This window comes from Hemitrygon akajei, chromosome 27, assembly GCF_048418815.1.
Source record: "Hemitrygon akajei chromosome 27, sHemAka1.3, whole genome shotgun sequence".
In the NCBI taxonomy this organism is placed as follows: Eukaryota; Metazoa; Chordata; class Chondrichthyes; order Myliobatiformes; family Dasyatidae; genus Hemitrygon; species Hemitrygon akajei.
This window is the reverse complement of record NC_133150.1, coordinates 23,782,491-23,808,016: the sequence shown is the minus strand read 5'-3', so window position 1 is coordinate 23,808,016 and position 25,526 is coordinate 23,782,491. Positions and strand designations below refer to the sequence as shown.

The 25,526-nt window shown below is 41.2% G+C and overlaps 1 protein-coding gene across 1 annotated transcript; it reads left to right on the top strand.

Moving 5' to 3' along the window:
- The first annotated feature begins 16,229 nt into the window (after window positions 1-16,229).
- Window positions 16,230-21,614, top strand: pim1 (Pim-1 proto-oncogene, serine/threonine kinase). The gene is made up of 6 exons (XM_073030483.1): window positions 16,230-16,682; window positions 16,866-16,972; window positions 17,113-17,163; window positions 17,351-17,717; window positions 19,649-19,825; window positions 20,240-21,614. The coding sequence occupies exons 1-6, from the start codon at window positions 16,598-16,600 to the stop codon at window positions 20,410-20,412; spliced, it is 960 nt and encodes a 319-aa protein (XP_072886584.1). The 5' UTR covers window positions 16,230-16,597; the 3' UTR covers window positions 20,413-21,614.
- The last annotated feature ends 3,912 nt before the right edge of the window (window positions 21,615-25,526 follow it).

Genomic DNA, 25,526 nt, shown 5'->3' with positions numbered 1-25,526 from the left:
CTCAGTTCCATTCAATATGCTCCAAAACCTCGGTCTTTTTACCTCTGTCTGCAACTCAACAGGAGTTTTTGTTGATTTCCTCAACAGGAGACCATGATCAGTGCAAATCGAAAATAACATTTCCTCCTCCTTGACAATCAACATCGGTGCACCTTAGGGATGCATGCTTAGCCCACTGCTCTACGCTCTCCACACCCATGACAGTGTGGCTAGGCACAGCTCAAACACCATCTATAAATTTGCCAATGACGCAATTATTGCTGGCAGAATTTCGGACGGTGACGAGCAGGAGTACGGGAGTTAGACAGAGCAGCTGACTGGTGTTGGAACAACAAAGCTGCACTCAACGCCAGTAAGACCAAGGAAACGATTGTGGACTTCGGAAAGGGGAGTTCGAAGGAATACACACCTGTCCTCATCCAGGAATCAGAAGTGGAAAGGGTTAGGTTCCTGAGTCTTGACAACTCCGAAGATCTATCCTTGGGCTGACATATTAATGCAATTACAAAGATGGCACAATAGTTGGTATGTTTCATTAGGCATCTGAGGAGGCTTGGTATGTCATAGAACATAGGGCATAGAAATTTACAGCACATTACAGGCCCTTTGGCCCAAAACATTGTACCAACCATAAACACAAAGTACACTGCAGATGCTGGGGTCAAATCAACACGTACAACATGCTGGAAGAACTCAGCAGGTCAGGCAGCATCAGTGGAAATGAGCAGTCAACGTTTCGGGCCAAGACCCTTCGTCAGGACTGAAGAAGGAGGGGGCAGGGGCCTTATAAAGAAGGTCGGGGGGGAGGCTGGGAAGGAGAAGGCTGGTAGGTGCCAGGTGAATAAACAACCAGAGGAAAGATCAAGGGGTGGGGGAGGGGAAGCAGGGAGGGTATAGGCAGGAAGGATGAAGAAGGAAGGTAAGGGGAAAGCACTATGGGTAGTAGAAGAAGGCAGAATCATAAGAGAGGTGATAGGCAGCTAGAAGAGGAGGCAGAGTGAAAGTGGGATGGGGGAAGGGAGAGGAAGGGAATTACCGGAAGTTGGAGAATTCGATGTTCGTACCAAGGGGCTGGAGACTACCCAGGTGGTGTATGAGGTGTTGCTCCTCCATCCTGAATTTGGCCTCATCATGACAGTAGAGGAGGCCATGTATGGACATATCCAAATGGGAATGTGAAGCAACTGGGAAATCCTGTCTGTTATGGTGGACGGAGTGGAGGTGCTCGACGAAGCGGTCCCCCAATCTGTGTCGGGTCTCGCCAATGTAGAGGAGGCCGCACCGGGATGCATCCAGAACAACACCTCATATGCTGTCTGGGTGGTCTCCAGCCCCTTGGTATGAACACTGAATTCTTCAACTTCTAGTAATTCCCTCCCTCTCCCTTCCCCCATCCCACTTTCACTCTGTCTCCTCTTCCAGCTGCCTATCCCCTCTCTCATGATTCTGCCTTCTTCTTCTACCCATAGTGCTTTCCCCTTACATTCCTTCTTCACCTTTCCTGCCTATCCCCTCCCTGCTTCCCTTCCCCCACCCCTTGATCTTTCCTCTGATTGGTTTTTCACCTGGCACCTACCAGCCTTCTCCTTCCCAGCCTCCCCCCCACCTTCTTTATAGGGCTCCTGCCCCCTCCTTCCTCAGTCCTGACGAAGGTCCCGGCCCGAAACGTTGACTGCTCACTTCAACAGATGCTGCCCGACCTGATGAGTTCATCCAGCTTATTTGCACGTGTTGATTGTACCAACCATGTAACCTACTCTAGAGTCTGCCTAGAATTTCCCTAGCGCACAACCCTCTATTTTTCTGAGCTCCATGTACCTATCTAAGAGGCTCTTAAAAGACCCTATTGTATCCGCTTCCACCACCGCCACCGGCAGAGTATTTCACGCACCCATCACCCTCTGTGTGAAAAACTTACCTCTGACATCCCCTCAGTACCGATTTCCAAGCACCTTAAAACTATGCCCCCTCGTGTTAGTCATTTCAGCCCTGGGAAAAAAGCCTCTGGCTATCCACACAATCAATGCCCCTTATCATCTTATACACCTCTCAACTTCTGTCACACCAAGGAGAAAATGCCAAGTACACTCAACCTATTCTCATAAGGTATGCCCTTCATTCCAGGTAACATCCTTGTAAATCTCCTCTGCACTCTCTCTATAGTATACACATCCTTCCTGTAGTGAGGTGACCAGAACTGAACACAGTATTCCAAGTGGGGTCTGACCAAGGTCTTATACAGCTGTAGCATTACCTCACAGCTCTTGAACTCAATCCCATGGTTGATGAATGCCAACACACCATACGCCTTCTTAACAACACTGTCAACCTGCACAGCAGCTTTGAGTGTCCTATCAACATGGACCCCAAGATCTCTCAGATCTTCCACACTGCCAAAAGTCTTAAATTTATATTTATATATTGTATATATATTTCTTAAAGTCATTTATAGTTATTTTTGCTATGTATTGCAATGTACTGCTGCTGCAAAGGAACACATTTCACAGCATATTCTAGTGACGTTAAATCTTATTTGGATTCTGGTTGTAGATAATATATATATGTGAGAGATTAAATGAATGTTGTCCACTTAGACAGTGTAGCACATATACACTGTGGCTCTGAAAGCTGCTGAGAGCAGTGGACTTTGCCCAATACATCACTCTCTACCACTGGTGATTTCTACAGGAAGCACTGCCTCAAGAATGTATCATCAAAGTTCCCCATCACTTCGGACATGCCATCCTTTCACAGCCAAAATCAGTCAAGAGGTACAGAAGCCTGAAGTCCCACACCACCAGGTTCAAGAACAGCTACTTTTCTTCAACCATTCAGTTCTTGAGTTAGCTGGCAAAAACCCTAATCACCACAGTTTAACAATTCTATGATGGTTTGGCACTAAAATCCTCCAAGAGAACGACAACCTCCATGGTTTGGTCTGGGTCATTACACCCAGAGAGCTGTGCTGGCAGGAGTCAGAGCTTTATACTTTAGCTCTTGGTAGGGTCACCCATGCCAAGTAGGCCGAACCTAGAGGCTGGACTAAGAGTAGTCTACCAATCCTCCAGGTTGGGGGGTTCATCACAGGACTAATAATTCTGTCTGGTAAAACAACATTGTTATGGAGACAGCAATGAATGTAATGATTCCTAAGTCTGCACTCAGGACTTGCATGACTGACAGCAGTGAAAACTAAGAAGCCTCTGACATAAAGGAGGAAGCCAAAAACTTTGCCAGAAATGTAGGGCGTAAACACTAGTGGCATAATGGGAAGTAAGTAAGTTTGTACCAAAATGGGCTTTGAATTTTTTTGTTCTAGTGGTTATTTTGTTTGTTTAATTATTTATTTGCTGACACAATGTGGAGTAGGACCTTCCAGGCCTTCGAGTCTTGCTGCCTCAGAAACCATTGACAAAACTGATCAGCACTAACCTAACCAGGGGACAATTTACAATGAACAATTAAACTACCCGGTAAGTCTGTGATCTCTCTCTCGGAGGCCGATATCAGGCTGTCTTTCAGGAGGGTGAACCCTTGTAAGGCAGCAGGCCCTGATGGAGTACCTGGTAAGGGTCTGAAAACCTGTGCCAACCAACTGACGGGGGACTAAAGGACATTTTCAACGTCTTGCTGCTACAGTCAGAAGTTCCCATTTGCTTCAAGAGGGCAACAATTATACCAGTGCCCAAGAAGAGTAGTGTGAGCTGCGTTAATGACTCATCCAGTCACACGCACATATTCAGTGATTATGTGTCATGACCAGAATATATTACTGTCTTAGGACAGTAAGACAGTCCTAACCACTGCAATTTGCCTCTCTGCACAATAGGTCTACGGCAGATGCAATCTCAGTGGCTCTTCACATGGCCTTTGATCACTTGGACAATATGAAACCGATGTCAGGATGCTGTTCATTGACTATAGCTCAGCGTTTAACACCATCATTCCCACAATCCTGATTGATAAGCTACAGAATCTGGGCCTCCGTACCTCCTTCTGTAATTGGATTCTTGACTTCCTAAGTGGAAGATCACAATCTGTACAGATTGATAATTGTATCTCCTCCTCACTGATGATCCACACTGGTGCACCTCAGAAATGTGTGCTCTACTCTTTCTATATGACTATGTGGCTAGGTGTGGCTCAAATGCCCTCGATAAATTTGCTGATGATACAACCACTGCTGGAAGAATCTCTGGCGGGAGGATGTACAGGAGTGAATTACTCCAACTAGTGGAGTGGTGTTGCAGCAACAACCTGGCTCTCAGCGACAGGAAGACCAAAAGCTGATTGTGGACTACAGGAAGGGTAAGATGAGGGAATACAAACCAATCCTCATAGAAGGATCAGAAGTAGAGACAGTGAGCAATTTCAAGTTCCTGGGTATCCAGATCTCTGAGGATCTAACCTGGACCCAACATATCAATGTAGCTATAAAGAATGCAAGACAGCGAATATACTTCATTAGGAGTTTGAGGAAATTTGGATTGTCACCAAAAACACTCAAAAACTTGTACAGATGTACCATGGAGAGCATTCTGACTGGCTACAGGGCTACACCACTGTCTAGTATGGGGGGGGGGGGGGCGGTGCTACTAGACAGGATTAAAAGCTGTAAAATTAGTCAGCTCCATCATGAGTACTAGCCCCCGTAGTATCCAAGACATCTTCAAGGAGCAATGCCTCAGAAAGGCAGCATCCATCATTAAGGTCCCCCATCACCCCAGACATGCCCTCTTCTCATTGTTGCCGCCTGAAGATGCACACTCCATGATTCAGGAGCAGCTTCTTCCCCTCTGCCATCTGATTCCTAAATGGACACTGAACCATGAGCACTACCTCAATTTTTAAAATATTATTTCTGTTTTTGCACTATTATTTAATTTAACTATATAATATACATTTTTATATATATATATATACACACATACACACACACTTACCATAATTGATCTACTTATTTCCTCTTTTTCTATATTAGCATGTATTGTAATGTACTGCTGCTGCTAAGTTAATAAATTTCATGACATATGCCGGTGATATTAAACCTGATTCTGATTCTGAAGTCTGTGGACTGTGGAAGGAAACTGGAATACCTGGGGAAAACCCACACATTCCACAGGGACAACATACAGACTCCTTACAGATGGCGTCGGGCTCCAAAATCCAGAACTCCCTGAGCTGTATAGCATCATACTTACCTCTAAGCTACCATGGCTTTTTCTTGTAAAAAATCATGTTTGATTTGTGTTTTCAATCTGACTGCTCTGGGAGTTCTTCTTTGAGTCATTTTTATTAGTGATATTTGCAATGCCCCTAAACTAGAGGTAGCTTTATCATTTCGTTTGATCTGACTTGTTATTTTGGTCTTATCTCTACTAACCCAAACCAGAGATTCACTGTAAGAGCTGCTTTCAGTTCCAATACAGAAGTACCACTGTAGCCCTCATGCATTATACCTTTAATAAACCAAAGGTACAGGAGTTGGCACAAAGCCGTAAGTTACCAGATGTGTATTAGTCAACCATTAGCCAGTGTAGATACCACGTTGAGCAACATACACAAAATGCTGGAGGAACTTTAGGAGATCAGCCAGCATCTATGGAGGGAAATAAACAGTTCTCTATTGGGCTGTGAAACTTTATCAGGACTTGCTGAGTTCCTCCAGAATTTTGTGTGTTGCTCAAGATTTCCAACATCTACAGAATCTCTTGTGTCTGTGGATCCCACATTTTCTTCTGTTATTGTATTTGACTATTAATGAATTAATTTAGCTTTGAGATAGCTTATGGTTTATGTATTCTCATCTAGGTCTTGAAATATTACAGAATGCAGCTCAATAAATATTTTGATGCATATTTATATATTATTTAAATTTATTTCCAATTAAGGATTTCACTTCCATGCATGAAGATTTATTGTTACTTATAAGTAAAATTCTTTAAGTAAATACTCCTGAATATATCACCCTGCTGCTATAATTTCTCAGCAGTCATTTTTAACTATTATTACTCATTCGTTGTTAACATGGATCATTACCAACTAACCTTATTCTGAGAAATGTTCTACAGTTATTGTGGTCCTGATATGACAGTTTTGCTCTTGCAGTAACCCATACTGTTCTTTAAAAATGAATAACAAGGCCTTTCTAAATGTTTCAGAATTGATCATTATATGGTGTCAAATAATATGAGGGAACTAATGTTTTCTGCTGCTAACTAAAATACTTGAGTACAATTGGTAAAAGAGATATTCATTTATTTTTATGTTTTTCTCAATGTCTCCCTTTATTCTTAACCTTTTTTGAAAGTGTTTTCACTGAAGACTTTTATTCACATTTAGAGTCTGGATAGATGTTATTCAGCTATTTGATTACAGAAAGGACAATCAAAACTGAAGCTATCCCTAGAAAAGCTAAGCACAAACATTTTTAGATAATAGAAATTAGAATTTATTTTTCTTTCTTCTTTTGCCCATTGCGCCACTGACGTTTACGGCAGCAATGAGGGTCCTCAAGCTCACAGCTTCCTTCATCATGTCAGTGGCTACCTCTCAGTTTACTGTCAGCCATGCAAGTCCCGGATGGAGACTTGGGAATGCTGTTGCACACAGATGGAGAAGGAGTCTTTATTGCTGTTTCTGTAACAAGTTTTGTTTGACCCGTCGGGGTTGTTAGCCCTGAGCTGAACCCTTGAACCTGGAAACTCGATGGACCGCTCCTAATCTGGCCTCTGCCCTTTGACCTGTTTGACATGACTGACCCTACCAAGAGCCAAAGCATAAAGCCCTGACTTCAGCCACTATAGCTCGCCAGGTCATTGAGCTATTCAAGCCTGCAAGCCTCTTGGAGAAGAAATTAGAGTAATCACAATCACAATAAACTCAACAAAAGCATAGTGATCAGCCAAGGTACAAGTTGAACAATTGTTTGTCGATATTTAATGGTATTCTGTTTATTTGGCAGGGATCAAAATCAAAGGACATGTGTAGCAACAGCCCATTTGGTTCCGCTACTTTGTCAACCGCTTAATGAAATTGTAGCTGATCTGTATCATAACATGAATAACATGCTTTGGTTGCAGAAATCTGAACACAGTTTCTGTGTTTTTCCTTTCAAAAATTATCAACCTCAATTTAAAAAAGAATCAACTATTTAGCCTCAACAGTTTTGGTGGGGGGGGGGTGTTGGGGAGAGGAATCTAGTTTTGCCACTATAACTTATGTGAAGACATGCTTCCTAATATCAGCCTAGCAAGGCTTGTACTAAAGTTCTACACCCAGTTGTTTGGAAATTGTTTTTCAGACAAGACAATATCTCTCAGTCTAACCCAGGCATGGGCAAACTACGGCCCGCGGGCCATATGCGGCCCGTTAAGCTTTTTAATCCGGCCCACAGAACTTGATGAAATTATATTAATAAACCTTGTTAACACCTCAGATCCATCCTGAGAATCGCCACAACAAAACTAAACCCAGACTTTGATGCGCTGTCTAAAAAAGGAGACCAACAACACTGTTCCCACTGAAATTTGAAATAAGTTTCTTCGTTGTGTTATGTAAAAAATACATTTGAAAATATTTTTTTCAATAAGCCTTACGTGTTACATGTCATTTCTGTTAAGTGATGGACATGAGTAATGCGCAGGTGCACGTACGTTCTCAAAATAAAAAATGCGCTCCGCATACTGTTCTGTCAGTGACACTGGTCGTTGTTGAGTTTTGGCACAGGGGACAATTGAATAAGAAGGAGCAGGACAAGTAGACCTGCATCTCCTACCGTTTTTGAAATAAAGACAGTCAGGATGAGAGTGATAATGATAATATCTTGAAGGATAACAGAATTTTCAGTGCTTTAAAATATTAACTGTTACTATTAAAAAAAGCTGTATTTTATTCATTTAATTTTCAGTGTTTTAAAAGTCATTTCAATAAATAGCTAAATACCATGGGACTTCAAAGACAGATATTTTGGTGTAATGCATTTGTTCATTTTCAATTGAAATTAAAGCACATGTTTTCTACATATCCCATGATATTTTATTTTCTCTTATGATGTGTATTACCAAAACACTCCGTCCATCTGCTCCTGGTCCGGCCCCCCTGTCAAATTTTAGAACCCTTTGTGGCCCACAAGTCAAAAAGTTTGCCCACCCCTGGTCTAACCACACTAAATAAATTAGATATGACGCTAATGTCAACCCTGAATATTCTGTATTTTAGCAAATTCAATGCTAGTTTATGCACTTTCATAATTTAGCTCCTTTAGCTATGGCGTCATCCTGTTGAATCTGTTCTGCAGCATTTCCAAAGTCAGCATTGCCTTCCTGTGCAGCAGTGTCTAGTAATAGAACAGTACAGAACAGAACGGTCTCTTCGGCCCATGAAGAGACCCGTTGTGCTGAACAGGTTAAACATAATAATTAAATGTCATAACTAATCCATTCCTGACATATTCATGTTCTTATCTGAGGGCCTCTTAAATGCTTTGTTCTTGTCTGGAATTAATAGAGTGTTCTCAATAATGTCTCAACAGGGTCCAGAGCAACTGCAAGCTAATGTTCTCATTACAACTAACATTTCTGCCTTTTAATCGTTGGTGGCTCACTCTACTGCCGGAGGGGGAAAGGCCTGCCCTTGTGTTCAAAGGATGTTACTCAGGTTTTTTGCATTTTGGATATGGACTTGGGACTATAGATTTTTTAAAATATTGTGTTTTTCACCCGATCCTTCTGGGCTTTTTTTTTGTGTGGGGGAGGGGGAATTTGGGTGTCAATGTTCTTTTTTCAGTGCTTGTGCGGGGTGGAGGGAATTTGGGGTTGATAACTGTGTTGTCATTCTTTTCTTTCTTGGTTTAGTGGCTATCTGGAGAAGAACCAAATTTTACTATGGTAATAAATGAACCTTTGACTCTTTGAATATTTTATGAACCTTTTAAAATTATTTATTTTATTCTAGGGAAGAACGTAAGGATTTATATACCTTGCCCTCTAAATCTCTCTGCCTATTTATGGCTCTTACCTCCTCACCATTGAGAAAACAAACTGATCTATTTATTGTAGGGCTAATGTAGATCTACTTTCTCAGAATTAAACTCCACTCTTTAAGCCTATTCTTAAATGGTTCCTTGGAAGCCTTTATTTCTATCTGAACAATACCATGTAACATAACTTGTTCAGTAAATGTAAATATACGTTTCATTATTCCTTAATGCAAAATATTTGTGAATATGGATGAAAGCTGTGGCTTAGTACACATTCACTATTCCTACTTCCAGGTCAATTCAATTTCTAAGACATCATGTCACTTACAATTGTATACAATCTGTTTTATCTAAAATTTTCCCAAGTGGCTTCTGAACATCCATTAAAATAACATCCATAGGTATTTCTATACCTAGCACTTTAAAAATAAAATGGAGCTAGATTTATTAGACATGACATGCTCTTTACAGGGTGTCTCTCTCCCTTTCTTATCAACAAATGTTAAACTTTAATGCTCCTTAAAACAGATCTCTGCAATTTTCTCACAAGAATTTTTACAGGATGTTATATGATGTTACAACAGTATGTTAGAGGACTATATGGTATAGAGTTATAATTCCTTGGCTTTGCTCTTCCACCCTTTTGAAAGAGGAAGTGACACTGACAATTTTCTAACCCTGAATTGAATATATTTTAGAAGATCGTGAATTGTGTAAATAATTTCTTGGATTTCCTTGTTTTGGGTATCACCTGGTATTTTGGATTTACTTCATTGTAGGCTCCACTATCACCATGTTTTTACTTACATGGAAACTTAATTTCTCTGCTTAATTTATTTTTATCCAGATCATTGGTATTTTATTCTCATCCTCTATAAAAAGTCCAACATAAAGAATCTAATAAACTGGCATTTCCTGATTTCCAATTACCTTGCAATTATGATTATTAATTATTAATAATCCTTGCTGTTAAAAATTGAGTTGTCTATTTATGATAGACATGAGGAGAAATTTATACTCTCAGATGATCATATGTTTTGAAACTCTCTCTCTCTCTCTCTCTCTCTCTCTCCGAGAGAGATGTGGAGGTAGAGTCACTAAGAATATTCAAGTTGGAGACTGATGGGCAGTTGAATTATAAGGAAGGGCAGCACGGCATCGTAGTTGCTAGCACAACATTGTTAGAGTGCCAGTGACGCAGGTTCAACTCTTGCTGCTATCTGTAAGGAGTTTGTATGTCCCCCATTCCCACATGACTGTGTGGTTTCCTCCTAAATTCCAAAGATGTATGGATTAATAGATTCAGTAGTCACATGGGTGTAATTGTGCAATGGTGGGTTCAATGGGCTAGAAGGACCTGTTACCGTGATGTATCTCTATAAAAAACGTCAGAGCGTAAGAGGAGATAGTAAGAAAGAGATACTGAGGACACTAAAGGATCAGCAGCTTTAAGTTTTTTGGGCTTAACACACCAGATAACTTACCCTGGGCACAACACATAAGTGCAATCAGAAGGAAAGCTTGCCAGCATTTTTACTTTCTTAAAAGGTTAAAGAAGTTTGGCATGCCACCAAAAATTCTATTATACTTCTGCAGATGTACTGTTGAAACTATTCTGACTGGTTGCATTCCAGTTTGCAGAATCAGACCAAATGCACAACACCATAAGAAACAGCAGAAAGTCATGGACTCATCTCAATACATCACAGGCATATCCCTCTCCACCATCGATAGTATCTAAATGAGATGCTACCTACAAGAGTGTAACCTCTATCATCAAAAGTCCTCCGCATCTTGGCTATGCCATCTTCTCACAGCTGTCATTGGGCAGGAAGTCCTACATTCACCAGGTTCAAGAACAGCTATTTCCTTTTGAACATTCTTGAACCAACTTGCACAAGCTCAATCACAGTATAGCAACACTCTAACCACTTTGCACTACATTGGTATTTTTATGTTCTAGTTATATTGCCTGGTGTAATTTTTGTATAATTTGTGAGTGTTGAGTATCTGATGCTCCTTACCTGTGATGCTACTGCAAGTAAATTGTATTGTACTTCTACACCATGTTCCCATGCATATGATAATAAACTCAAAGTTGACTTTCAGTACATTTACGTTTCATATCTCTCCCACTTCAGGAGGTCAATTTCGATGTTCTTTCCCTATACATGTTGCTTTAGTTTTATACTATTTCTTACTCCTGTGTTGGTAAAGATTGTTTAGTTACACAATGAGAACTTTTGCCAGTAAGTGGAACCTGCAGGTCTTGATTTCAATCAAATACATCTTTGAACTGATCATCCACGGTTTGTCTGCCAAAGTTGAATGTTCAGTTATGAACAAATACAACCATAAAACGAAGAGGACATTCAGCATTGCCAGGCAACATCAGGTCAATGATCCTTCAGCATTTTTTCCCCTCTCTTCATGCTCTCTGATCTTCTGGACATTTCCAGCATTTTTGGTTTTTTAGATATCTGTCATCTGCAGCCTTTTGCCTCATTTATGGTAGAACACAGCCTCATCCTTACAAATCAGCATAACTTAAAATTTGGTTTTAAGTCAACTCAAACCAAAACCTGGTCAACTCAAATCTAATGTGAAACTCTAGTGTGTAAAAAAAAAACTGCTGGGGGAATTCAGTGGGTAAGGCAGCATTTGCAGAGGAAAATGGACAGTAAATGTTTTGGATTAAGACCCTTCATCACGACTGAAGTATAAAGTGTTATGACCTCGGCCCCCTCCTTTGTGAGAATCGCAAGAGCCCTAGTCAAGGGGGGGTCAACTGACCCAAGAGAGGGAGACGTGCGGAAGACCACGTTCTCCCGAGAAGCAGAATAAAGGCGACATTGACTATTGTCTCATGGAGACCACGTGAAAAGCCCTCGGGCAAAGTGGGCTGGTTGAGAGAGAGATCGCATCACCTGCAACCTGATTGACACCTGCGATCCCGTGAAGAAGTATAAAGGAGGGTCTGAGGGGAGGACAGCCCTCAGACGCACCAAGGAGACACCAAGGAAGCACGATATTGATTCCCGTGGGAGCGGGAAGCCATTTTGAAGGAAGCCACGTGCGTTAGATTCCAAATTTTGAATCTGTGGCTAGAACCAACGGAAGACCGCTTTTAAATAACAACGGGGAAGCCTGCTCCCCTGATTCCAAGGATTTGCTCTGTAAAGACAACGGGCAAGTGTTTATCCTTTCTCAACCATCTCTCTCTCTCCACAACGTGAAACCCCAGCGGTTCCCAAAAGGGAAAAGCCTGCAGACTTCTGAGTGACTCTTTATATTTCAATTGGACTCAGTATTACCCCCTAGACAACTCTAGAGCTTATTTCTGATTGATTATTATTACACCGGTGTTTTAGATTGAGTTTTGACGATGTATATGATCTGAATGTTTTGTATTAACCATACGTTTGTGCCCCTTTTTGAATAAAACGTTTGAAAATAGTAGCATCCGACTCAGCTGATCCCGCTATCTTTGCTGGTAAGTTACCTGGTTACGAGGTTACGTAACAAAAGAGATGGAGCAACTGCTGGCAAGCTCCACTCTGTTGCATCTCCCGAAATTCTGGCATATTTGTGTTAACTGGGTGTTCCTTTACACCCAGATGCAAAGGGCACAAATCAAATGTTTTCATTTAAATTTCATGTTGACTATCTGTGAACAGACTCTAAACTTTGCTGTCCTATAGATGGCCAAGCCCAATTGACCCTTTACTATAGTAATAAGAGAACAAGACCTAGTAATGTCAATTTAAAACCTGTTAATAGACAATAGACAATAGTGGCCAAAGGAACTAGGGTAAAGGATGAACTGAAGGAAATTTATATTAGGCAAGAAATGGTGTTGGATAGGCTGTTGAGTCTGAAGGCTGATAAGTCCCCAGGACCTGATGGTCTGCATCCCAGGGCACTTAAAGAGGTGGCTCTAGAAATCGTGGACGCATTGGTAATCATTTTCCAATGTTCTATAGATTCAGGAACAGTTCCTGCTGATTGAAGGGTGGCTAATGTTGTCCCACTTTTCAAGAAAGGAGGGAGAGAGAAAACAGGGAATTATAGACCGGTTAGCCTGACGTCAGTGGTGGGAAAGATGCTGGAGTCAATTATAAAAGAGGAAATTACGACACATTTGGATAGCAGTAGAAGGATCAGTCCGAGTCAGCATGGATTTATGAAGGAAAAATCATGCTTGACTAATCTTCTGGAGTTTTTTGAGGATGTAACTATGAAAATGGACAAGGAAGAGCCAGTGGATGTAGTGTACCTGGACTTCCAGAAAGCTTTTGATAAAGTCCCACATAGGAGATTAGTGGGCAAAATTAGGGCACATGGTATTGGGGGCAGAGTACTGACATGGATTGAAAATTGGCTGGCTGACAGGAAACAAAGAGTAGCGATTAACGGGTCCCTTTTGGAATGGCAGGCTGTGACCAGTGGGGTACCGCAAGGTTCGCTGCTGGGACCGTAGCTGTTTACAATATACATTAATGATTTAGATGAAGGAATTAAAAGTAACATTAGCAAATTTGCCGATAACACAAAGCTGGGTGGCAGTGTGAAATGTCAGGAGGATGTTATGAGAATGCAGGGTGACTTGGACAGGTTGGGTGAGTGGGCAAATGTATGGCAGATGCAGTTTAATGTGGATAAATGTGAGGTTATCCACTTTGGTGGCAAGTACAGGAAGGCAGATTACTATCTAAATGGAGTCAAGTTAGGAAAAGGGGAAGTACAACGAGATCTAGGTGTTCTTGTACATCAGTCAATGAAAGCAAGCATGCAGGTACAACAGGCAGAGAAGAAAGCTAAAGGCATGCTGGCCTTTATAATAAGAGGAATTGAGTATAGGAGTAAAGAGGTACTTCTGCAGCTGTACAGGGCCCTGGTGAGACCCCACCTGGAGTATTGTGTGTAGTTTTGGTCTCCAAATTTGAGGAAGGACATTCTTGCTATTGAGGGAGGGCAGCGTAGGTTCACAAGGTTAATTCCCGGAATGGCGGGACTGTCATATATTGAAAGATTGGAGCGACTGGGCTTGTATACACTGGAATTTAGAAGGATGAGAGGGGATCCGATTGAAACATATAAGATTATTAAGGGATTGGACACACTGGAGGCAGGAAGCATGTTCCCGCTGATGGGTGAGTCCAGAACTAGAGGCCACAGTTTAAGAATAAGGGGTAGGCCATTTAGAACAGAGATGCGGAAAAACTTTTTCACCCAGAGAGTGGTGGATATGTGGAATGCTCTGCCCCAGAAGGCAGTAGAGGCCAAGTCTCTGGATACATTCGAGAGAGAGTTAGATAGAGCTCTTATAGATAGCGGAGTCAAGGGATATGGGGAGAGGGCAGGAACGGGTTACTGATTGTGCCATGATCACAGTGAATGGCGGTGCTGGCTAGAAGGGCCGAATGGCCTACTCCTGCACCTACTGTCTATTGGCCCCAAGCAGCCTGAGGAATGTACGTGTGTGTGTGTGTGTGTGCGCGCGAGAGAGAGAGAAAGAGAGAGATTAATTGAAATAGAAACAAGGAAAATATAAATAGCTTAAAAATAAATAGACTCAGTTTAACGCTCGTTCACAGTTATAAAGACATTCACTATAACACTTCAATTATAGTTTTATTTTGATTCGCACATATCAAACTCCGCCCAGGATTTGAATGTCTCATGTTGAAGTCATCCCAGCACACCCACCTCCCTGCCCCGTAGACTAACGAGTGAGAATAGAGGAAAAAAATCACTAAAAGGAAATTCCTGAGCCATGATGCGTTACAGAAGGGCTTTCATGTTTCAAGCAGCGACCTCCATCGACTATCACTGGCTCTGTTACAGTTTCTCCTGCTCCTGCTTGCACCTGATCGCGGGAAAAAAAGGCTGCTTTTTTTTGTGTGATTCATTCCCACATGCTGAAAGGCGGCGGCCACCCAATTCGAAAGTATGTCAAGAATGCAGCATCTTCTCACTACCACCATTCAAAGCAGATTTGCATTGCCCTCCGGTTTTCACAGAAATCATTCATCTTACCGCGATATTCATTTATCAACGCCCCCCCTCAAAAATCAGTAATTAAGCCCCCAACTGGCGAGGAAATTTCACATGCCTATGTTGGTAAAAGTTATTAATTTGATACCATTGGTGATCATATTTATGCATGATTGTTTACAAGCTAAGATTCGGCGGGAAATTACAGACGTCGGAACTATTCCGTGCACACCCATTAATTATCAAGTTAAGAATCTATTTCTCTTTGTTAAAGAGTTCTCACACAAAAACGTTTCTTGGTTATCTTGGAATACCATTGGAATATTCACCTTATATAAATGCCAGTTGCGTGCTTCATAAATAAAAGGTCATAAAGTAAAAAATACAATTTAAAAACTTCCCACGTTTAATACGCCACTTGCAATGATTTAAATGCGTTATATTTAAAATAGCTTTCAGTAGACTAAATATTGATAAAACGCCTGAAATACTGTCCAGACATTTTATGCACTTATGTCCATTTCTATTGTTTCTAATTGTGCACGCCCCCTCTAGGACACGATAATTCTAACTGTGTGTGGTAAAATTATAATTGTTGAAAATAAATCTGTGTCCATCGATAGCATTTCGATTAATCAACCATCAAAATAGGGACACATAACCATTACGCCTTTACTATAAATGAAAAGGTATTTCTGAGGCTAAATTATTTGTTTCCCTCAACTTGACTTGATACACCTTTAATATCTATTTACCATTACAGGACCACCAGTACTGTAGACCTTACCACTTCTAAAAGTTATAAAGGGGGTGCACTGTTGCACCAGAGCTCTTTATTTATAAAATTAAATCCCTTGCCAAGCTAGACAAAGATCTAGCAAAAATGTCTTTTTATCAATATATTGCATACACTTAGCACCTTTGTGTGCATTTTAAAACTAGGCCAATCGCTTCTACTACTATATTGCTAAATGAAAATAAAATTGCAAAGGCTTCTGCTCCCAGGGAAAAGGAACGTTGTCCGCTCCCTATTAAAAATATTTGTTCACAGACAGCCAGTGGATCAAAGCCATTTGTACGCAGACATAGAGGAGGCATATTTTTGGCGCGTAGTCATTCCCGCCACGTCGAGTCTAGTCAGCTTCATTCTTTTATTTTTTTCTTTCTTGTGATTGGCAGACCACTTTCACCCCGCCTATTTCCTCTGACGTAGGTTTCAAATAGGCGTGCCTCTAGGGTTTTCTGATGGTGTGTGGTTAGCTTTTATTACTATCTGTATATAGTCGTTGCTACTAGCACAACGCACTAAGTAAGCCAAAGGACTCGGTGTGATACGGAGTCGTTCCTGTTCATTCTGCTCCAACATCATTTTATTCTCTTTACTTCAGCTGATTTCTTGCTTAAAGAAACTTAATAACCTGCTGCATTTCATTACTGGGACATTGCGAGAAGTCGAACGTTTTGGAATAAGGGATTTCACATTCACATCGGTGCGTTCGCAGCTGTGTGTTTGTTACAACGTGGTGTGTGGGTGATCATACCGGCTTTTATTTTGGTGGAATCCCATTCGGAATCTTGCAAGTGATACTCGAGTCTTCAATCGGCGTTTCACATCGAGGGATGCTGCTTTCAAAAATCGGATCTCTTGCTCATATGTACTCAACATCAAGCGTGGATATGCCGGCGAAAATTCAGTTGCAACAAGGTACCTATTTGCCATTTCTTACACGTTTACGGAGTCTCCCTGCTTCAGCCGAGAAGGGTTTTTTTGTGTGTGTATGTGTGCCGTGATGGTGTTGTCGTTAACCATGTGGAGATCGGAGACAACAAAAGACCCTGTGATAATGGAGACCGACTAATTTACCCTCCTCCCCTTTTTTTGTTACAGTGAAAGAGCGGGAGCCTTTTGAAAAGATTTATCAAGTTGGATCTGTCCTCGGTAGCGGTGGATTTGGAACCGTTTATTCGGGCGTGAGAATCGCAGACGGGGTTCAGGTAATTATTTTGCAATCTTGATAGGTTTCGCGTTCTGTTTTATTGCTGTTAACTTACTCGAGAACAGCCTGTTATGAAAAAAAATTCAGCGAGCATCGACCGTGTTCAGTTCTAATGGAGCATTTGTGTTTATATTGCAGGTTGCTATCAAGCATGTTGCCAGAGATCGAGTGTCAGAATGGGCTGAATTGGTAAGTAAAAGTAAACATCATTTGTGTAATGGAGAGTTTGCGGAGTTTAGCTTTTATATAAAAAAACTGTTATCTACGAATTCTTATTTTGATTGCTTGTACCGGTCATGTTTTATAAATAGGGTATCGTGAATTAATCCGCGATCACACGGCATCTAACGCAGTTTTATTTTGATTGCCTCTGTAGTCCAATGGAGCGAGGGTTCCCATGGAGATTGCGCTTCTGAAGCGGGTGGGCGCGGGATGCCGGGGTGTGATCAAAATGCTGGACTGGTTCGAGAGACCCGACAGCTTCATCATCGTCATGGAGAGACCCGAGCACGTTAAGGACCTGTTTGATTTTATCACCGAGAAGGGAGCCTTGCCGGAAGACTTGGCTAAAAACTTTTTCGGCCAGATCTTAGAGGCGGTGCGGCACTGCCACAGCTGCGGGGTGGTCCATCGAGACATCAAGGACGAGAATATCCTGATCGATATGAGAACGGGGGAGCTAAAGCTGATCGATTTCGGGTCGGGAGCCCTGTTAAAGGATACCGTCTACACAGATTTTGATGGTGAGTTTTCCTTTTCAGTGGAATTTAACTGCAGTTCTTCGAAAGCGATCTATAGCATTTAATGATTCCGGGCGTAAAAAAAATTAGGAGATCGTGGGTGGAGGCTTACAAATTTTATCGCCGCTGTAAAGGTTGTATAATTAGCTGATGTTCAGGTGTGTTGTGGTAGTTTTATTTGGTATCGATTTTCCGGTGGTGTACTACCGGACCGTTTTGTTATTGTTTTGATGGGTTTATTTCCTTATATGGCTGGTGATGCGCTGCGAGGGGGCGCTTCTCGTTGCTGAGGGGCGTTGCTCAGCTCGGAAATAGTGCTGCCGCCGCTTGTATCACGGGAAAGGCGGTCGGAGCCGGGGGCTTTTGAGGTAACGAAAATCACGAGGGGTTGGAGCTGAATAAGTGGTCGCACGGTGGTGAAAAGAATCCGAGTTTCGAGAAAAAAAAACACAACACACAATAAAGCTGCTGCCCAGTGCAAGGCTGCGGTGAATCACAAGACCCAGCTCGCGAATTGCGTCGATGAATTCGTGCTGAATATTAATAATAGAACATCTGAAAGCTTAACATTGGCAAAGAATTTTGGGGCGAGGCAAGGGGCTCTTTAAGGGTATGACCTGAGAGGAGAGTGAAAGGAGGGAACATCTCAGTGGACGAGTGCCGCGGGCGTCAGTTTGTTGCAGGGCATGGGGGTGGGCGAGCGGACGCTGCGGGGATGCTCCGGGGCAAAGCCCGGGGGCGGGGTGGGTGGAGGACAGCTCCGGCTGGCCTGGCAGATGGGAGGGGATCAGGCACTTGGGCTACAGCCACTAGACGGCGCGACTGCCTTCAAGTCAGTGCTGCTGCAGCTTGGCAGCGTGCCACCCTTTTGTTTTGGAGCTTGCTTTTCTGCTGCGTAACAGTGTTTTGGAAACTGAACCCGTCTTCTTGGAAGCAGCAGGGCGAGCAAGGGACCCGGTCAGGAAACCATTTCGAAATTTCAGTGCTCGCTTTGCAAATTTCTAGTTTCCTCTCTTTCCCACGAAAATAGTTTGGATTTTTTTCCCCTCATTAATTACTATACGTATTCCCCTTCAACCCGATCCCATCCCATAAACAGTGGTGGGTTGATTATTTAACGACTAAAGAAGCCGCTCCCTGTAACGCTGCGAACATAATACGCCCCTTGCAGATTACACATTGTTGCAAAACGACTTCATAAATACTGTTTCATAAGAACGTTTTTATTGTGTTGTGTGGTAGGTTTATATTTTTGGGTCTTTTTTTTTAACGGCGAAATTTGACAAGCCAGGAAAAAAAATTTTAAAATGCAGTTTTTTTTTTCTTAAACGTTTTAAAAGGTTGTAGTTTAAATTGGGCTCGGAAGTTCGCATGGGTACATGACTTGTGTTAAGGGGGTGTGTCTGGGCTCGCTGCAACTAGAGGGGTGGTCTCCCGAGACCCGTGTCGTCGTTCGCTATTCCTGCTGTTGCAAGCCTGTGCAATTTAAATTAGCGACTTGCGTGCAAAAAAACCGTTAGTGCAAATACTGGGTCTTTGGCGCCACCAGTCGGCGGGAACATGTGTCTTTTACAACTGAAAGTTTGTAAACAAAAGTCACATGGCAGCAATTCAGTAACTGCCAGTTCACAACAGGACAGGCAGGAAGCAAGGGTTAACCGCATTTCCTGCTTGCTAAGTGCGGAACGAGATAGAGCAGATGATTTGAATTTTAAGGGGATAGTGTATTCTTTTGTTAACAAGAAACATTTGCTGAATTTTTACCAGTTTACCTCATGATCCAAGTGAGAATGATTAACCTTTACACTGTGCCGTAAAGGGAAAATGTTTTTGTATTTTGCCTTTAGCTTCCTTTAATAGTCTATTTTAGAATTTCTCTGCATGGGTATACGTACATCAAGGAGTACTCATGAGTGTTTTTAACCATTTCACAGGTACCAGAGTATACAGCCCACCAGAGTGGATCCGTTATCACAGATATCACGGCAGATCTGCAACAGTCTGGTCCCTTGGTGTACTTTTGTATGATATGGTGTGTGGAGACATTCCATTTGAACAGGATGAGGAGATAATTCGAGGGCAGGTCCTATTCAGAAGAAGAATTTCACCTGGTAAGGACCTGTTTGTGCTTTCTGTTTAAGTATGAAGTTTAAATATATGAGAGTGGATGGGATAATAATAGTTCTTAAGATTTAACTAGACGGGCATTGAATTTTAATATTTTATTGTATCATAAATATAATTAGTCACTGCCTGTTATGCTGTTGCTGTTCAGGGCAGCAGTATAAATACAGTACACCATTTTAAATAATTGTTTACATCAGCAGTTCAAAGCTGAATTAATTAGCTGGAAAGTATAAAGGAAGTAGAATTGGCACCTTCTAAAAATCATCCTGATTTGGCGTCGACCCACCGTAGAATACTGCACAGTTCTTTCAGCATTTTGTGTGATTTTCAGCATTTGGCAGAATTTCTTACATTCATGTTAAGCAGTTTGTAACGCAGTTTCTTCCTTTTGGTTTCAGAATGTCAACATCTCATCAAGTCCTGTCTATCCTTGAGGCCTTCTGATCGACCATCCTTTGAAGACATTATTAACCACACTTGGATGCAGAACAGTGTTGTGTCACAAGATGTTATTGGAGTAAGATTGCACAGCCTGAGCCAAGAGTCAACCAGCATTACTCAAGCAAATTAGAACTCATGAAACAATGTGAACTGATGCTCGCAGAACTATTTTGCCTCACTTTGAAAGAACCAAAAAAACTTCCCTGGTTGGATTTGGCAGATTCCATGGCCTTTTTATCAAATCTAGTGATTAGTGGGAGAGCTAATGAAGAAACAAATCCTATCCACCTTCATTCCAGTTGTCATAAACTTGAATCGTGCATTACGACAAGTCTGACTCTTCCTCTTCGAGTGCCTTTTATGACCACTGGAGATCCACTAACTTCAAATAAATACTTGAACTTCTGCTGCTTCTGCGTAACTTCTTTTCGCACAATCCTCATATACACACAGACAAGACTGGTAGTAAAGCCACTACGTTTTGTTCATATCTTTTGGTGTAACAGATGAAGACAAACCATGTCACAGGATCATCACCACTAATCGGAAAGGAATTGACCTCAATCAACTCTTGTGCAGTCAGCTTGTCTAATACACTTAGTTTGAAGCCAAGGCATATCAGAGCATCGTCATCAATGCACAACCAATGCAATGAATGGACTCAAAAACTTTTGTACATGTGCACATATGTAGATATCATGCATAAATATATATTAAATGTAAATATCTTTTTGAAGTACTGGTTACAACAGCATTTGTTGGCTCTGTCCTGTTTACCTGTTTATTTATTTGAGTGAAGTTGAGGTTTTTTTTAAGCAGATATATTATATAAAAAGTTTTGACTCGTGGGTTGATTTTTATTTATTTATTTATGGACAACTCCCTTCCAGCAGACTTGTTCATTCCACAATAATTATTTGGTCAAATGAAGACCCACGAATTTTCTTAAGATCTTGTCAGACTTTTATTCAGTTCACTCTGTTTACAGCCAAAATAAAACGGTGATGTCAATGAAACAAATTCCAGACTTTGTAAATATTACATTGGGAAATTCTGTTAAATGCATGTTGTACTGAATATGTATTTAATGTCTAGACCATGTTTGGGGATGGGTGGGAGGGATTTTTTAAAAATGCGTCCCATGGGCTTGTAAGGGTTGATTAAGATACCACTGCAAAAATAATTTTGTTCTTACTGTACATATCTTTACGGTTAGTTGCATGTATGCAGCTTGGAGTCTGAACTGTCATTTCATTAGATCTGTAAATTAAATAGAATGGAAGAAAAGTTATTTTTATACGACATTTCAAATAAAATTAAAATTTGCCTTAATTTGCTTAGTGTTGTATATGCATTTCACAGTTATCAAAGAGAACATCAATACCTGCATATTGCCCCTGCTCATGTCCATAATAATATCTAGCAAGATGCCATTAACTAATATGTTCCACCAGTGATTATCCTGCAAGAATTTCTCCAGCATTGAGAAGCAAACAGATTTGGGAGCAGCCACTTAAAAATTGAGGTACATGGCAGCTTTTCTGAAAAGGTAGTGAATCGCTGTCTACCCTAGAGGGTAGTGGGGGCTATATCGTTTAAAGGTGAAGTAGATGCAATGATAAGGGAATTAGAGTGGTCGTGGGATGGAGGAAATGAGGATTGGATTGGAGCAGATTAGTTATGGCAATAATAGTATAATTAGTTGTAATTGCAATCCAATTGTAACCTTGTAATCCAAGTTTCCCTAAATTTATTTGATCCTGCATCAAGGCAGATCTTGGTGGAAGACCTGAAATAACCTCTTCCCATGAAGGTCCCTTAGAAGATGGCCAAATCCATCCCTTGCTTTGCGGTCAGTGTGATGTTCAGGAAACATTTAAAGGTTCAAAACCAGTTGTAGGTTCAGCCATCTCCGACACAGGCACAAATTTTTACACTGTTAAAGGATATCTTCAAGATGTAATACCTCAAATCTGCATCCATTGTTAAAAGACCCTTACCATCCAGGACATGCTCTCTTATTACTACTATTTCGGAGGAGGTAAAAGAGCTTGAAGATCCACACCCAGTGTTTTAGAAACCGCTTCTTCCTTTCTGCTATCAGATTTCGGAATGGCCCATGAACCCATTAAGAGTAATTTAATTATTTCTCTTGCACATTTTTTAATATCTTACACAGTAATTTTTACACCCAAAACTACTGCTGTAAATCACTCATACATCAGAGATAGTAAGCTTGATTCTTAATCTGAATTTAAAGCATTTTGAAACACATTCGCCAAACTTTTTTAAAACTATAATAGTTAAAACGATGCAATTACTTTATATTTTTGCATTCTGTGGCCACTCAGTCCTTTTCAGATCCTGACAGGGTCAGAGAGCTGCCTTTTGCCAGCATAAAGGCAGAACATTAGTGCTCCACTGTTTTAAGTCAGTATTTAAGTAAAGGAACAGATTTCACTATACAGCACTAAAAAAGTCCCTTTGGCCTACCAGATCCATGATATTCACAAAGAAAGTCCTGAAGAGTCAGCCTGAAACATCAGCTGTTAACTCTATCATTGCTGCTGCCTGGCCTGCTGAGTTCCAGCATTTTGTGTGTGCTGCTTTGGATTTACAGCATCTGCAGATCCTCTCATGTTTGAGATCTATGTCCTTTCTGCCCATTTACACTAATCCCAATTGACTGTTAACCACAGATATTTTTCTATTGCCTATTTAAATGTCTGTCTAAATTCCTCTCAGACGATCTGATTCTATCACCACCTGGCAGTGCATTACAAATATCAGCCAGTTAATGCATAAATAAAAAGTTACCCATCAAATCTCTTACCTCTCAATTTAAAACTCCTGTTTATTGTTACTGCTACTCTGGATAAAAATGACAACCTGTTCTATCCATGCCTCTCAGAATCTTATATTCATGTCACCCTTCAGTAATCTTCTCTCCAGTGAAAATAAGATGAGCGTATCCAATCTTTTGCCCCTACCAGAAGTCCTCCAGTCTCGGAGAACTTCCTGGACTCATCTCCAGCACTATCCCATCCTTTAAATGTCGGTATCTCCAATAAACACAGGAAATTCAGGGACAAATTTTCACTAATACAACCAGAAATCAAACATAGAATGCTACCAGCACTCTACATATCGAGTAACTGATGTGGAGGGAGGAAAGTGGAGTTAATGGTGCAGTTTTTTAATCTATCAGCATCATTTGTTAGTTTTATTTTATAGCTTTGCCATGTGAAGCATTTTGATTTTTTATTCTGGAGACAAAATCCAATTTGGAAGCAGTTTGAGTGGCATGCATCTCAGTTCACTAACCAGAGGAGTTATATTTAGAGCTAGCCACAATTCAACTATCTGAATTGCTCAGAGATTAATAGCAAATTGTGGACTTTATGCAGTAACAATGCTCTAAAGAGATCTGACTACAGAGGACTTCTGAAAAATTCCAGAAATCTAATGTGACTATTTTGCCATGTATTTACTGACTGCATGTATTTTTTAAAGTTTCTCTAGGAGCTCTTCCAGAATTCAATCTTGATCATGTGTTGACTTGAGAGTATCTGCTAACTCAGAGAGAGAAAAAAATCATCAGCAAGGCAGGCAAGAAAAGATGTACTGACATTGGAAAGGGTCCAGAATGATCCAAGGAATGGAAGGGTTTGATAGCTCTGGACCTGTACTTACTGGAGTTTAGAAGAATGAGGAGAGATCTCATTGGAATCTATCAAATATTGAAAGAACCAGAAAGGGTGGATGTGGTGAGGTCCTTTACTATAATGGGGAAGTCTAGGACCAGAGGTCACAAACACAGAATAGAATGACATCCCTGTAGAACAGAGATGAGAAAGAATTTCTTCAGCCTGAGGGTGGTGAATCTGTGGAATTCATTGCCACAGATGGCTGTCCATGCCAAGTAATTGTGCTGATTTAAATGAGAAGTTCAGAGGTTCTTGATTAATAATGGTGTCAAAGGTTACAGGCAGAAAGCAGGAGAATGAAGGATAATAATTCAGGCATAATGGAATAGTGTTGCAGACTCGATGGGTCAAATGGCCTAATTCTGCACCTATGCCTTATGGTCTTTTGGTTATTGTGACGTAGTAATGAGAAGAGGACATGTGGTGGTGGGGGTTCTTAATGATGAATACCACCTTTGAGGCATCACTTTTTCAAGATGCCCTTGATACTGGAAAGGTTAGTGTCCATGATGGATCTGGCCAAGTTTACAACTCTCTACAGTCCTGTGCAGTGGCCTTTCAATTAGAGACAGTGATGCAACCAGTCAGAATGTTCTCCACGTTACATCTGTAGATACTTGCAAGAGTCTTTGGTGACAAACTCCTAATGAAGTACAGCCACTTGTGTGCCTTCATAATTGCATTAATATGTCGGGCCCAGGATAGATCTTCAGAGATGTTGATACCCAAAATTCATGCGCTCATCTCATGACTAGGATGTTCAGCCAGCAATGATTAACACATTAGAGCAACACAAGAAATTCTGCAGATGCTGGAAATTCAAAGCAGCATATACCCAAGACCCTCCTGATAAAGGGTCTTGGCCCCGAAATGTCAACTGTTTAATCATATTCATAGATGCTGGCTGAGCTGCTGATTTCCTCCTCTGGCATTTTGTGTGTGTGTGTTAGATCAGTACATATGCTGTTATTCAGCTCATTCACCTTTACTCCATGTAATGAGAGGGCTATTTAAAAATGGGACTCGCACATTATGATTCATAACAAATGCAGATTTTAGGGAGTTTATAGACAAAGTGAAACCAAAGTGACATTGGGAACAACAAGGTTTCTTTCCCAGATGAGCTCAATGACATTTTGCTCGCTTTGATACTCAAAACATGGAGAAACCTCCAATAGCAGTGAAGACACTGAGGTTTCAATCTCTGAGACCAACTTCAGAGCATTCTTCACAATGGTGAACCCATGGAAAGCATTTGGCCTAGAAGGGGTTCCTGGAGGAGTACTCAAGCTCTGTGCTGATCAACTGGCTGGAATGTTCACCGATATCTTTAACCTTTTGCATTGGCAGTCTGTGGTACCCTCCTGTTTCAAGCAGGCTTCAATTATACTGGTGCCTAAAAATAATCAATGGCTATTGTCCAGAAGCGTGATGAAGTGTTTTGACATGTTGGTGATGAAACATATCAACTCTTGCCTGAGAAGTTGAGAAAGATCCACTCCAATTCACCTACCATCACAACAGATCAGCAGAAGAT